This window comes from Gadus macrocephalus, chromosome 7, assembly GCF_031168955.1.
Source record: "Gadus macrocephalus chromosome 7, ASM3116895v1".
Taxonomy (NCBI): domain Eukaryota; kingdom Metazoa; phylum Chordata; class Actinopteri; order Gadiformes; family Gadidae; genus Gadus; species Gadus macrocephalus.
The window spans coordinates 21,225,761-21,241,405 of record NC_082388.1 but is presented as its reverse complement, the minus strand read 5'-3'; the positions used below and the strand labels follow the sequence as shown (position 1 = coordinate 21,241,405).

The following is a 15,645-nucleotide window of genomic DNA, read 5'->3' as shown; positions in this document are numbered from 1 at the left end:
TCTCCCAGGGACTGCAATGGACTTCTCTGTTCAGGGCAGCCTTTTAAAAGGATTCACTAGGACCACTGCTGCCACAACCCCCACTATGCATTCCCCTAGACATTTGGCTAACGGATGTTTCTCAACCCTTATTATTTGTTTAAAGCCCAAAGCCCAAGGCCATGTCAGGAGGGACACAGAATATTGCAAAAAAAAAAAAATGTAATGTCCGAATAAGGCTCGAGTCCTATTAGAGGCAAGAGTCTTGTTGTATTCGCGCTATGTAAAATAATACAGCTCCATTTCTTGTCTCGCAACTTCCTCTTCTGACCACCATTGTACACTGTATTGTAGTGTATTGTATTGTATTGTATTGTAGCACTTAACTGTGTAGCAACTGCAGCAGCTGCTATCATGTCTGTAATACGGGGAATTGATTAACCTAGCGATTGTGGTACTTGCACTTGGTTCTATGACCATCCTTTCTGTACCGACAGCGATATATTGATGCACTTCTTATGACAAATGTACTTATTGTAAGTCGCGTTGGATAAAAGCGTCTGCTAAATGCCCTAAATGTAAATGTAAATGTAAATATGAGCCGAAATTCCCCCACTGAATACTTTGTGCTTAATAACCAAAACCCTTCTGTGTCCCTTCTGCAGCTTCCCAACGAGCCGGCTCATAACGTCAGCATGCGTTCTAAACCCAACTCCCTGGCCAGGCTTTAGCCCTCAGCCTAACCTCTGCGTGGACAAGGCCAAGACGTCTTACATTTGACCACGATGTCCCGGGCCAGCTGGGCGCCCATGCCGGTGGTGTCGGCCTTGAGCTGCAGGTAGCACCAGGACAGCAGGCTGCCCTGCAGGGCCCAGAACAGGGAGAGGAGCACCGTCCGGCTGGGGCCTCCGCTCACAGCCCCCATCATCACCTCGCACTGACACACACACACACACACACACACAGACACACACACACACACACACACACACACACACACACACACACACACACACACACACACACACACACACACACACACACACACACACACACACACACACACACACACACACACACCGAGAGCAGGGGCTTAGCGACATCGCAATGCAACAGAAAAAGATTTGCAAATCGTAATGGCTGAGCTAAAAAACACCCGTATTATAATATATTTTAAATTTTTGTTACTGACTGGAGATCAGTAAGATTTGTATTTATTTTTCTTTTACAATTCAATAGTTAAATAGAGATGTTATTATATCAATTAATGCATCAATTAATCTCAGCACGTAGCAGTTTATAGGTTGACTGCTTCCAATGCTGTATGGGTCCTACTGTAGAATGATTGATTACTTGTTTAGTGAATAATACAGAACATAAGGAACTTTAGTATGCAAAAATTGCATACTAAATCGCAATATTGGTAGAAAAAAGTTAGTTACATTTTGTTTCTGATAATATTTTCAATAGGTTTCATTATATACTTGTATGTCTCTTTAGCACAGTTAAAGTCTCAAAGGCTTCACATGCCTGCACTTATCGACGCCCCCTAGCCCTAAGCCTTCTTAAAGGGCAAGGGAAAACTCCCCAAAGCCCAGATATAAAGCCACATGGAGAAGGAACACAGAACAGGGAGCCATAGATTTCAGAGTTAATTAACATCACTCGTTAGAAACTTAACGTTACGAACATGATCTGCTCGTTAAATGTGGTCTACCATGTGAGAGATCTCTCTCTCTCTCTCTCTCTCTCTCTCTCTCTCTCTCTCTCTCTCTCTCTCTCTCTCTCTCTCTCTCTCTCTCTCTCTCTCTCTCTCTCTCTCTCTCTCTCTCTCTCTCTCTCTCTCTCTCTCTCTCTCTCTCTCTCTCTCTCTCTCTCTCTCTCTCTCTCTCTCTCTCTCTCTCTCTCTCTCTCTCTCTCTCTCTCTCTCTCATATCCAGAAGAAGGACCCTCACCTCCCTGGTGGCTACCAGCAGTAGGGTCTCCATGACAGACAGGATGGGGCTGATGTCGAAGTCCGTGGACACCTCCTTGGGAGGGAGAAGCAGCAGACCACTGGGATCCTGGTCACTGGGGGGGGGGGGGGGAGACATGAGGCTCCAACCGGCTGTCATCTGACTCATTGTGTGTACCAAGACACGGTGTGTGTGTGTCAGTAAGATGTGTCTGTGTGCGTGCGTGTGTGTGGGGTTGAGCTTGCATCTTTGTTTCTCTGCTTGTGTCGGTGAATGAGTGTGTGTGCTCACCTGAAATAATTACAAAGAGACTCGAAGGTCACCTTCACAGACTCTGGCTGATCCTCCTCTGTGATGTTCTTCTGAGACAAAGTCAGCCAATCCGTGAGTACAACATCATAAACAACAACAACAACAACATTGACCAGAGGTGGGCGTGGCTCACCATCATGTGGAACAGCTTGTCTCTCCTGCTGTGTTTGTCTGGGAAGAAGATGGCCGCTCCACTTAGCAGGGCCTTGACCGCCTCCCTCCGTAGTGCCTTCTCCACCAGAGCATCGGTCTCAGGCCTGTCCACGACTGACACCACATACACACACACACACACACACACACTCATTGAGTCTCAAAAGCACAGACACACACACGCACGCACGCACGCACGCACGCACACCTACCGCAGACTCTAGACAGTGTTCACCTCGCTTCTTATGCAACCGCTTGAAAGAGGACTTTCACCGTCATATCTGTCTTTATCAGTCTATCATATCACTCGTATTCAAATGAGGTATTTACAAGTCATGTGAGGCACACTTCAATTCAAAAAAAGGTGTAGAACCAACAGGCTATTGAGGTATGGAACAAGCTATTGAAATGTTTTATTTTGTACGCAATCAAATATATAAAAAAAAAACATTGTATCAAACTAAACCTTGTAATAAACTAATAAACTACTCCATTGGTTTATCTAGAATAGAGAACCTTTGTTTCTGTTTCACAGATGGTGTGTGTGTGTGCGCATGTCCACATAAATGTGTGTGTGTGTGTGACTCATACGACACCCTGTGTGAGTCATGGAGGTCAGCTGGTGCTCTTACTCACCCTGGCAGAGGTGGGTGTAGAGCTCCAGCACGGCTCCGTGAGGGGGGTCCGCGTTGGCTCCGGAGGAAGACGAACAGCCCGCCTCGGCTGCCTTCTCCTCATCCTTCTTGTCCTCCTCCTCGGGACCCCCTCCCTTGTCAGGGCAGTGGCCCTCGGACGCTCCCCTCTGCAGCATGGGGAAGCAGTTCTGGAGCAGCTGGAGCAGCAGCACTCTGCTCTTCATCACCTCCTCTCCCTCGCTGAGCGGGAGACAAAGCACACCAACGATCAGGAGAAACTATTCACATGGACATGGTCTCGCCGCAGGGCCGGACGTGGTTCTGTTTAGAAGCCCAGGCTACCCTGGATGGGGGGCCTGGGACTAATGGGTTGGCTCGTCCACTCACATTTGCATCAGTTTACTGTAGAGGCTCCAGAACAGGGAGAGGCTGAGGCCAATGAAGTCAAGGAGGAACTTCTGCTTGAACTGACAGACATCCTACAGTGTTACACAGACAGACAGACAGACAGACAGACAGACAGACAGACAGACAGACAGACAGACAGACAGACAGACAGACAGACAGACAGACAGACAGACAGACAGACAGACAGACAGACAGACAGACAGACAGACAGACAGACAGACAGACAGACAGACAGACAGACAGACAGACAGACAGACAGACAGACAGACAGACAGACAGACAGACAGACAGACAGACAGACAGACAGACAGACAGACAGACAGACAGACAGACAGACAGACAGACAGACAGACAGACAGACAGACAGACAGACAGACAGACAGACAGACAGACAGACAGACAGACAGACAGACAGACAGACAGACAGACAGACAGACAGACAGACAGACAGACAGACAGACAGACAGACAGACAGACAGACAGACAGACAGACAGACAGACAGACAGACAGACAGACAGACAGACAGACAGACAGACAGACAGACAGACAGACAGACAGACAGACAGACAGACAGACAGACAGACAGACAGACAGACAGACAGACAGACAGACAGACAGACAGACAGACAGACAGACAGACAGACAGACAGACAGACAGACAGACAGACAGACAGACAGACAGACAGACAGACAGACAGACAGACAGACAGACAGACAGACAGACAGACAGACAGACAGACAGACAGACAGACAGACAGACAGACAGACAGACAGACAGACAGACAGACAGACAGACAGACAGACAGACAGACAGACAGACAGACAGACAGACAGACAGACAGACAGACAGACAGACAGACAGACAGACAGACAGACAGACAGACAGACAGACAGACAGACAGACAGACAGACAGACAGACAGACAGACAGACAGACAGACAGACAGACAGACAGACAGACAGACAGACAGACAGACAGACAGACAGACAGACAGACAGACAGACAGACAGACAGACAGACAGACAGACAGACAGACAGACAGACAGACAGACAGACAGACAGACAGACAGACAGACAGACAGACAGACAGACAGACAGACAGACAGACAGACAGACAGACAGACAGACAGACAGACAGACAGACAGACAGACAGACAGACAGACAGACAGACAGACAGACAGACAGACAGACAGACAGACAGACAGACAGACAGACAGACAGACAGACAGACAGACAGACAGACAGACAGACAGACAGACAGACAGACAGACAGACAGACAGACAGACAGACAGACAGACAGACAGACAGACAGACAGACAGACAGACAGACAGACAGACAGACAGACAGACAGACAGACAGACAGACAGACAGACAGACAGACAGACAGACAGACAGACAGACAGACAGACAGACAGACAGACAGACAGACAGACAGACAGACAGACAGACAGACAGACAGACAGACAGACAGACAGACAGACAGACAGACAGACAGACAGACAGACAGACAGACAGACAGACAGACAGACAGACAGACAGACAGACAGACAGACAGACAGACAGACAGACAGACAGACAGACAGACAGACAGACAGACAGACAGACAGACAGACAGACAGACAGACAGACAGACAGACAGACAGACAGACAGACAGACAGACAGACAGACAGACAGACAGACAGACAGACAGACAGACAGACAGACAGACAGACAGACAGACAGACAGACAGACAGACAGACAGACAGACAGACAGACAGACAGACAGACAGACAGACAGACAGACAGACAGACAGACAGACAGACAGACAGACAGAGGGAGAGAGAGAGAGGAAAACTGTCAGAGTAGGAGTGCCAAGTATGAGCAGGAAGGAAAATCTATTTAACAGAGGGCTATGGCACTTCAGACTGCACAAACTTAACAGAGGGCTATGGCACTTCAGACTGCACAAACCAATGTGTTCCACCACTGTAAATGATAGTCTTTCACAAGGCTTCCATAGAGACGTCATGTTTTGCATTGCTAGTTTTTCTTTGCAAAAAAAACCTTTATGGCGACCAAAGTCAAAGTACCAGAACATTTCCAAAAAATTCCCAAAGCCAGGATGTTATTATCGAAAAAGGAGATCTTCCATAACACTGGTTTCTGCTTTGTTTTACTGCTTTGTTTAAATTGCCGTCCTAACCGTATCCTAAGATGACTCCGTTTTTCCTATTCCCCTTGAGAGTGCTTCAGGTGAGGGGGCTGGCCGGGCATACAAAGAGAAAGCCCTTGGCTTGATCAATGGGCGAAATCTGGGCAGGCAATCTACCGACTGCCCCCGTAGTGGGGCTCCCACCATGTCTCGGGTCAGCTGCTGGATGAAGAACAGGGTCTTGTTGAGCAGCATCTGGCCCGTGGTGGCCAGGTCCTCCGGCCCCTCCCCCCCCTCGGGGAGGAGCTCCTCTGTGTCCCCCAGCCTCTCCGCTCCCACGACCAGGTAACCGTGGAAACCCAGCGACTGGACCCCCAGCCGCTCGGCCGACGTCTGCCGCGTGCACAGGAACTTCACCATCAGGAACTGTGGGGAGGGATGTGTGTGTGTGTGTTTGTGGGGGGGGGGATTCAAATGAATGACATCACCATGGCAGCATTAGCGAACAATAGGGAAATTGGAAATTGATACGTTAAATACAGTCAGGCAGAGCGACAACAGGTCCGTTGAGGGAATGCCTGCTATGTAAACAAAAAGAGTTCATGCGGGGCCATGAGTGCCTTCAAATCCCTGTTCGTCTTGATATAAAGCCAGTAAAACCTTCCCAGTTTTTTTTTTTTTTTTTTTTTTCAGAGCTCTGGGCGGAGACAGGGAGTCACGGAGGTGGGACCAGTAAGGCGTGTGTGTGCGCGCGCGGGTGCGTACCTTTGCGATGCGACACTGCTGCAGTTTGATCTCCACGTCGTTCCAGTCTTCCTCCAGCTCGAACCAGCCGATGGGCTCGTCCTCGGACTGCGTCGCAAGCTTCACACTGCAGGATCAGACGGGTACCGGAGGCCGTCAGCCAGCTCGTATACGATATGACAGCGAGTGTACATTACCCAAAGTGCGTCAGCGATTCTGGGATACCCTTCTGTAAGCTTTACTTCCAGATATGAGGAATATTATAGGAGATAGTATAGTGCACACGGCCCATAATCAACTCACTCATAGTAAACTCACGCTGCAATCCATAGGTTAGATGAAACAAAATAAAAAAAGGTAAACCTGCAAGCTACCATTTACTTTGCTCAATGAGACCGAGGTTAAAACACTTGAAAATAATTGCAGAACAATTGTAATCATTCAGTAAAAGCAATTATTTTATAAATTTAGTGTTGCAGATCTAAATTGTACAATTGAGGGGGCCTTGGTTTAGTTTACAGTTCATTCTAAAAGGTGTTTTAAAAAGTGTTTTAACACTTCCTGTCCAGGCAGAAAAGAACCTTCCAAGGAACTTGCTGCCTTCAGGATTTTCTAGTTCACTAATTAATAATACTTGCGGTTTACATTCCTGTCAAAAGATAGGGAGAAAGAGAAACTAAACTCTTTTCACACGTTATGGAGTATAGAGTGGAGGAGTTTCTTTTCATTGCGCAATGATTAATTTGACCTTATCCGTCTATAAATGTGTTTGGTGTTGAAATATCTAAAACACACCCACATTCACGCACAAATACCAAGGGAAGAAATTAACCAAAATAACCTTTGTAACGATCTGTAATGCTAAACCACCAATAAATGGTTAATGGGACTTAGGACAGAGCATGATTCAGGGTTTTCAACGACTGCAAAGCTTCCGCTGATTATACGTTAACAAGTTATCGGAAATGCAACAATAAAGAATACATTGTCTGACACCACAGCTATGACAACAACAACAACAACAACAACAACAACAACAACAACAACCACCACTATAACACAGCCAGATCCTTACTTGTCTTGAGCAAAAAACAAAAAATCCTTGTAGTCGTCGTAGTCCCACGAGTCAAACTTTTTGAACCTGTCAAAGTGCTTCTCCGCATCGAAGGGGTTCGCCTCCTTGTAGGCAAACACCAGGCCACACTTTGCACCAGTGGCTCCCTTCCGGACCTTTCAAATACACAAACACACAAAGACTGAATCCATGGAAGGGAAATGTGTGGAGGGGTGGAAGGGCCGGGAACGCTACGTCGCTGCCACAGGTGCAGCACATTTGCGCTCACAATTCGGCTTTCGATTTCAAGGACTTTCAAGGACTCACCTTGACCTTCATCTGGGTGACCTGGAAGTTGCTCTGGTCCTCCGTGGACAGGATGATGCTGGCTCGCTTCTTGCCACTTTCCGTCAGGAACCCTGTGGAAGATACTACCAAATAATGGCAATTGGGGTGCTATGCTGTAGGCATCCTAGAGCCACATTTCACCGCACGTCCCTTTTGATCAAACCGCCTGCCTAATGATCAAATAGTAAGAAGAGAATCCGGACACAACACATAAACACAAACGACACAAGAGTACATGGGCCAAAAAAAAGAAAAAAAAAGCGTAGCTCCGGGAAACTTAATCTGAAATGGGTGATAATTTTTCATTAATTTATAGCTATAATCATATTTCCCCACAGTAGTAGTAGTAATCCAAGCCATGGACAATAAAAGCACTGGTCTATCTGTAGGGCCTACCGTCACCGGTGGTGGGCTCCGCCAGCATGTTCTCTGGTCCCGACTTCTCCTCTTTACTCTTCACGTCGCAGGCCTGCAGGTGCAGCTGGAGGGGTTTTCCTGGAGGCAGACACAGGGATTCTCCCTCAAGAAAATATTTTATGCCAGCCCTCTTTCGGGCTCTCCAACTTTCACAAATGTCACTCTCTCTCTCTCCCCCTCCCCCCCCTGTCTCTCTTCCCCCCCCCGTCTCTCTTCCCCCCCCCTCTCTCTGTCCCGATATTTCTCTTTCTCTTCATCTCTGTCCCCATGTCTTTCTTTCTCTCCCCCTCTCTCTGTCCCCATGTCTCTTTCTCTCCCTCATGTCTCTCTTTCTCTCCCCCTCTCTGTCCCCATGTCTCTCTTTCTCTCCCCCTCTCTCTGTCCCCATGTCTCTCTTTCTCTCCCCCTCTCTGTCCCCATGTCTCTCTTTCTCTCCCCCTCTCTCTGTCCCAATGTCTCTCTTTCTCTCCCCCTCTCTCTGTCCCCATGTCTCTCCCTCAAGTCTCTCTTTCTCTCCCCCTCTCTCTGTCCCCATGTCTCTCTTTCTCTCCCCCTCTCTCTGTCCCCATGTCTCTCTTTCTCTCCCCCTCTCTCTGTCCCCATGTCTCTCTTTCTCTCCCTCATGTCTCTCTTTCTCTCCCCCTCTCTGTCCCCATGTCTCTCTTTCTCTCCCCCTCTCTCTGTCCCCATGTCTCTCTTTCTCTCCCTCATGTCTCTCTTTCTCTCCCCCTCTCTGTCCCCATGTCTCTCTTTCTCTCCCCCTCTCTCTGTCCCCCATGTCTCTTTCTCTCCCCCGCTCTCTCTCCCTCATGTCTCTTTCTCTCCCCCTCTCTCTGTCCCCATGTCTCTCTTTCTCTCCCCCTCTCTCTGTCCCCATGTCTCTCTTTCTGTCCCTCATGTCTCTCTTTCTCTCCCCCTCTCTCTGTCCCCATGTCTCTCTTTCTCATGTCTCTCTTTCTCTCCCCCTCTCTCTGTCCCCATGTCTCTCTTTCTCTCCCCCTCTCTCTGTCCCCCATGTCTCTTTCTCTCCCCCGCTCTCTCTCCCCCTCTCTCTGTCCCCATGTCTCTCTTTCTGTCCCTCATGTCTCTCTTTCTCTCCCCCTCTCTCTGTCCCCATGTCTCTCTTTCTCATGTCTCTCTTTCTCTCCCCCTCTCTCTGTCCCCATGTCTCTCTTTCTCTCCCCCTCTCTCTGTCCCCATGTCTCTCCCTCCTCCCCCCCCCCCCCACTCCCTGGTCTTGGGTGCTTAGGTGCCGGCGTTTACCATTGCGGTAGAGCAGCCTCATCCTGACGGAGGCCATGGAGGAGATGAGGCTGGAGGCCCGGTACTCCGTCTCCAGGTGCTCGCTGATGCCCGACAGCGCCTGGAGCACCTTGGCCACGCTGCCCCGGGCCAGGGCGAAGGCCAGCAGGGTGAGCTCCGCCTCTGGGCTCACGCAACAGCTGGTGGGGGTGGCAAAGAGGCGGCTTAGTGGCACATTTACTTTTTTTACACATATAGATATAGAAATGATGTGACAATACTGATGGGTGTTCCTCATCCCACTTGAGCATCGTTGATGTTATGCTAGCATGCTAGAACACAGGGACGGGCCACAGGGTCGTTTTTAACTTTCAAGTTGCACATAGTTAGCAGCTGTATATTTAGTCTGGTTTTGGTCACGTGAAGATAACGACAGGGGAACGACAGCACGCGTCGCCCCCCGCCGCTGTCAGAGCAGGTTTCTCCTTACTCTGCTATCCTGAGCAGGAAGCCGTCCACCTCCTCCAGGATGTTGGCCGAGAAGAACTTGGGGAACTCTGTGGACGAGGGGGTCAGGGACAGAGGCGGCATGTGCCTTAAGGCTTTTCTACAGGTAGGGATAGAGACAGAAGTGCACACAAAACACAGCTTAGTTACCGAGAGGCTTATCACATAGATGTCGAGGTATCCAACATCTCTTGGGTCACCAAATCAGTCACAGAGACAATCCGTCAAATCAACCAAAAATCCTTGGACCACGACAGAATATCTCCGGTGGATGACGATATTAGTCGTGTCATTTTTAAAAGGAAAGAAAGGGGCTTAGGAGTGTCTCTCACTGTGTACTCTGGAGAACAGTCTGGGCCAGAACCGGGTTAGTTTCCATGGAGGCGGTGACCAGGGAGGTTAGGAGGGACAGGTACCAGATAGCCGACGCGTCTGAGACCGACACCTCTTTGCTCTTGGTAATCTGGTAGCCCAGCGTCTTCAGCCCGTGGATCCGCGTGTCGCATCCGTCGCTAAGGCAACGTTTGATGTTGATTTGAATGTCTGCAGGGACGCAGGAGTCAAATGGGAGTGTTGTGAATACACCGGGATGACGCGTAGAATACACAGATCCTCTTTGCACCAACTCCTGGGAGGAAATTGCAGAACCAAAGTATGATTTTTTTTTTACGACAACCCTGTAATAAGGAAACCAAGCAGGGTGACTCAGCGATCACACAGCCCACACTGTCAGAGTTGAACAAAAAGCAAAAGCAACGGCTAAACAGTGTAGTGGCGAGGGGTTGTTCCACTGCCAGACCAAAGGGCACTGGGTTCAAACTGGGGGCAACAGCCCAATCTGTATCAATAAACCCAGGCATCATTGACCAAGGTGTGCTACCCCTACCTTCTTCTTAATAACCTGTAACTGAAGTGACCAGCCCTGTTGCTTTTGAAACGAATGGGCCCCCCTGAATAACTTGAGATGGACTCACAGGGGTGCGTGATGTTGGCGTTCTCCAGTAGTGCCACGTAGCCCGTCACGTTGCTGGGGACGCGGATGTCCCGGATCTCCTGGAGCGAGCGCCGGTTCTTGCCCACGGCCACCGACACCAGCTGGGGCATGTAGCTGTGGTCGTTGGAGGCCACGGCGATGGCCAGGCGTCTCAGCACCACGTCTGGCTTCATTTTCAACCTGGAGGGGTTAGCGAGAGCAGCTTTAGAGGAGGAGCCACAGACACTGTTCTCAAAAGGTGTTTCGTGTTTGTACATTCTTCTTTATTTTTTTTGTTATGCATAGCAAAGGTAGTTGGTAGGTATAAAATAAAGTCTATCAATCAAGCAAAATATGAGGTGCATAAAAGGTGGGAAAAGCTCTGTGCCTCACGGCATGCAACGGTCACGTCCGAGGTATCATAACATTCACATCTACTAACCTTTTCTTTCTATGGCGTCTTTGAACTCTGTCGTATCGTGTGGTGGAAGCTACACCAACATTGAGGGAGCTGCATGCTTGATGGTTTGCAGCCTTACTGGTAAGTTGCTTTTGGTAAAACCTCAGTGGCTAAAGGATGTACATCGTCGACCCTCCTCACCTAATCCAGTGGGAGCGTGCGCTGCCGTCCGACTGCCAGAAGGAGCCTGTCTCGCCGTCCGTCATCCTGTGGATGTCCGTGGCGTTGGAGGAGGCTTCGATGAAGCTGAAGCACTGCGTGACCACCTTGACCTTGTCCACGTCAGGGTCCCGGATCAGCTCTGCTCTGTACTGGATGTCAAGGTCTGGAACAAGACGGGGAGTAAACAGGAGACAGAACGTCAACACTAAACCATGTCAACCCAGCCACCCAAAGGGATTTGGTGGTAATGTTGCGAGAGCCAGACGATACGAGATTCAAAATGGTCAAAGAATTCAGTTGTCTCATTATTAACGTCTATAAGGTCAATCATGTCTATTTATGCTCATTATTCAAGGCGGCTATAAAAGCTCTCTCACCTTTCTCTTTCTGCAGGAGGAATTCCAGGAAGTTCTGGACCAAGGTGGACCTCATGGTACAGATGCTGTTGTAGCCCTCTAGCAGTGGGAACGGGATGGCACTGCTGGGAATACGGTTCCTGTGCAGGAACTTGAGGATTTTGGAAGCATGCGCCCCCAACTCATCTTTATACTTAGAGAATATGTCCACGAAACCTGAAACAATGCAATGGAAAATCTGTGAAATGGATTCCCACAGATCCTATTCTCTCAGTCTTTAATTACCCAACCATAAGGCAGTGTTGATTGATTGATTGTGTTGGTGTTGGTGACCCCTGATCCCGTGATAAACCAGTCCTGTGACATACCTGGGGTTAGGGAGCACGCCTGCAGATGTCTTATGACGTGACTCAGCTCTCCCTGAAGATTGGCTCCGTTTGAGTTCTTCAGAGCAGACAACATACTCTCCACATCCACCACCCCATCCCCCTCTGTATCAAACTGACCAAAGGCCTGGACACACACACACACACACACACACACACACACACACACACACACACACACACACACACACACACACACACACACACACACACACACACACACACACACACACACACACACACACACACACACACACACACAACTGGGTAGACTGAGCAGCAATAAAACTGTTTTTTTGCTAAACATTTTTGGGATATATTTTAATTATAAATCTCTGGAAAAGACCCTGTGATTATATTATCACCTTTGTGTGCATTTTAAATATTGAATTAACGTGAGTGATTAGTCATTGTATGCAAGGCATTCAAAATCCCAAACAAAGCTTCTCGTACAGCCCATTCATGATTTAACCTATTCATCTGTAGATTTGTTGTCCAACAAATGTTGGACTACCAACAAAGCAAATAGTTTAACGATAGAGGCAGAGCTACAGCCTGAACGTCAACGTCCATGGCTTGCAAAGAGAACGTCAACAATTGAAAGCTTTGTGTCCCAATGCAAAGGGGAAGCACACATGGACCAAGTGAACAGAGGGTGTATTTGGGTTCAGTAATCACCGTTAAACCAATCCGATGTTAGATAATATTATGCGAATTAATTTCAATAGTGAGTTGTGTTGCAATAAGAGTGTTGTCAATAAGATTGGACTGCCGTAAAGTGGGGCTGTGTCTGGTATACCGTAAATATATTACCTCCTCACACTCATCTCGTGGTGCATTCCTGATCTCTAACATCTCACAAAACTGTTCCACATTTACTGACTCTTCTCCTCGGCTCAATCGGTCCTCCAACCATCGCATTAAAGCTATTTCGTTCCCGGCCAGAACCGACTCTGGAATAGCGAGTCCTGAGTCACTGATCCGGGCCGCCGCTTCTCTCAATTTAACTTGTTCTAACAGGACTCCGGGAGTCGGTGGTCCGTTAGTGGACGGTGGGTTGTTGATCGTCGGTCTACCGCTTTTCCCGGAACCGGAGCCTCCAGCAGTCCCAGCCCCGACACCAGTAGCCGCAGAGGCCGGGCTGTCTTCCGCGAACCCTGGGCTTTCGGCTTCGACATCTTCCTCGTCCCCGCTGGCTCCGGCAACGCCGCTTTCTGCGTTTCCCATGTTTTTTAAGCGGCCTATGGAGCCCTGATGATCCTTTCTCACAGTCTGCTGTCCGTTTTGAATCTGCTTTGCTAGGTTAGAGCTCTCTAACCTATGCTCTGCTGTTCATTACTACCGCATTGACGTTCAGTACGTAGTGGACGAGACGAGACGTCAGTTGCAAACCAACCTGCCACAAGCCGACGTGCCGCGCATGCGCCTTGGCGACTACGTGAACGGAAATGCACTTGTTATGGTTGCAATTTAACAGAAGATAACTTATATTGATGGTTGGGTATGGTTTTATTCAAACCATTTTGATGGAAATAAGAATGTACGGCGATGCATTTTTCGCGGTTGCATCTGTATTAGTGGCTATATTAATTATACCTAGCGACTGGTCCACGAAACTTACAAATGAATGGACCCAAGAGCCCCATATGCGGGTTTTAAGCAGGGATGAACTATCATTGTACGATGGTGCAAGTGGCAGCAAGGGTCTTTACCTGGCGATAATTGGCCAGGTGTTTGATGTCCAGAAAGGAGACAGGCACTATGGGGTTAATGGTGGTTATCATGGAATGGCAGGTAGGCTAAGCAATTTCTATCTACCATATTTGACAAAGGATAACTTGTGCTTTATATCATACGTTGTGCTATGTTTGTGACCTGGTCTTAGTGGTACTATTAGCTCCCACATACGTTACAGTTAGTGTCTTTCCAATTTTACACCGTGATCAGGCATTTTCATATTGTTCTGAGCGTTTAGACGCGTAATTACGGTATCGATTTATATCCGCCATGAATCAATATACTACTATTACTTATAATGTAATACTGATATTGTTTGACAATGAAACTGTTCTTACAATATGCCTACATGCACATGAAGGCGTATTTTAATCGTAGTATAATAGTACAGAATATGGATATAGCATGAATTCGAAGGCATATCAAATGCTATATGCCTTTGTTGATGAAACCAGAATAACCTCGTTCTGGGTGATCCTCTCCTCCCACATCCATGGAAATAGTTTTTTGGAATTTTGGCGTTATGTGCAATTTTAACTACACTTTTATACAATTTTAAACTAACTGCCTTTTTGTGTTCGTTTTTGTAGGTAAGGATGCCTCGCTGGCCTTCATCAGCGGGGATTTCACTGAAAGCGGCCTTATAGATGATGTGTCCACCCTGTCTCCTTCGCAGGTGGTCGCTCTGTATGACTGGCTGGCCTTTTATCAGAAGGACTACACACCTATAGGTGTGTTTATTGACAGTAGCCTATATAACTGAATGCTGGATACTTGGTGTGTAAACAGAATACCTACGTTCACTATTAACCTTGGTTTTGGTTCCAGGTCGACTGGTTGGTCGATTTTACACCGAGAAAGGGCTGCCCACAGAGGCCTTGATGAAGTTGGAGGAATTACTTTTCGAGGGTCAGAGGCTGAAGTCTCAGTTGCAGGCCGAGAGCCAGAAGTTCCCTTCTTGTAACTCAGAGTGGAGCCCCACCTTGGGAGGAAGAGTGTGGTGCTCAACCAAGAGGTATGGATTAAGTGCTATTCAGCCAACTTGGGTCAAATTACGGGAGATCCCAGAGGCTGTAACGTGTAGCTTACCGTTGCCAAACAGGATAGAAGAGGCTTAGTTTTATGAAACCTATTTTTGTGGTTGATGCTGTCCACAAGATGGCGCCATTGTTTAAACTCAAGCCGTTTATTTTTCTGCAGCGGCGGAGTGGAAAGATCTTGGGCAGGGGTTCCCAGGAAGCTCTTCTCCCCTGGTTCGAGCCGCTCCCGATGTGTCTGCGTGGAAGACCCCTCATCCGGGAGCCCCAACATGCAGGACTATCAGGGCTGCCATCCAGACAGTGACTCTTGTACACTGGAGGTCTAGCCAGTGGTTTAACTTTTAGAGACAAAATAAGTATGTCAGCATAAAGGCTGTATATATATTTTGTTTAAACTTTTATTTATTTTAATTCATTCCATTGCTCATTTATTTTTTCCCTCTTTTTTATAGCATTCTTGTACAGTCCAGGTAGCCTGTGATTTTTCCAGTACTCATGTTTTGATGTCTCGTTCATACATTTATTTTTACTGTAAAATATCTTCAATAGAACTACAAATAATCAAGTAATATAGTTGAAAGTACGTTTTTTTGAGGAACATTAAAAATGCTTTACTGTGACTTGTTTTTACAAATTTTG

General features: G+C 47.9%; 2 protein-coding genes across 5 annotated transcripts; one reads left to right on the top strand and one right to left on the bottom strand.

The window, feature by feature from the left end:
- Positions 1 to 590: 590 nt before the first annotated feature.
- Positions 591 to 13,456, bottom strand: zzef1 (zinc finger, ZZ-type with EF hand domain 1). 3 transcript variants are annotated; one of them, XM_060057327.1, is made up of 19 exons: positions 13,043 to 13,456; positions 12,212 to 12,356; positions 11,865 to 12,059; positions 11,467 to 11,650; positions 10,867 to 11,066; positions 10,225 to 10,435; positions 9,876 to 9,992; positions 9,407 to 9,585; positions 8,123 to 8,221; positions 7,706 to 7,809; positions 7,400 to 7,554; positions 6,346 to 6,451; positions 5,785 to 6,006; positions 3,422 to 3,513; positions 3,036 to 3,274; positions 2,380 to 2,513; positions 2,226 to 2,296; positions 1,935 to 2,049; positions 591 to 916 (listed from the first exon to the last, which is right to left on the bottom strand). In XM_060057327.1, exons 1-19 carry the CDS (start codon positions 13,454 to 13,456, stop codon positions 719 to 721), a joined length of 3,180 nt encoding a protein of 1,059 aa, XP_059913310.1. In that variant the 3' UTR covers positions 591 to 718. The 3 variants fall into 3 exon arrangements, with proteins under 3 accessions (XP_059913310.1, XP_059913311.1, XP_059913312.1); XM_060057328.1 differs by having other exon boundaries at positions 592 to 916; positions 2,226 to 2,293; XM_060057329.1 differs by having other exon boundaries at positions 593 to 916; positions 7,706 to 7,797.
- A 133-nt stretch (positions 13,457 to 13,589) lies between these two features.
- Positions 13,590 to 15,626, top strand: LOC132461871 (neuferricin). Of its 2 annotated transcripts, none has more exons than XM_060057333.1 (4): positions 13,590 to 14,023; positions 14,557 to 14,697; positions 14,795 to 14,981; positions 15,167 to 15,626. In XM_060057333.1, the coding sequence occupies exons 1-4, from the start codon at positions 13,723 to 13,725 to the stop codon at positions 15,330 to 15,332; spliced, it is 795 nt and encodes a 264-aa protein (XP_059913316.1). In that variant the 5' UTR covers positions 13,590 to 13,722; the 3' UTR covers positions 15,333 to 15,626. The 2 variants fall into 2 exon arrangements, with proteins under 2 accessions (XP_059913316.1, XP_059913317.1); XM_060057334.1 differs by having other exon boundaries at positions 13,643 to 14,023; positions 14,643 to 14,697.
- The last annotated feature ends 19 nt before the right edge of the window (positions 15,627 to 15,645 follow it).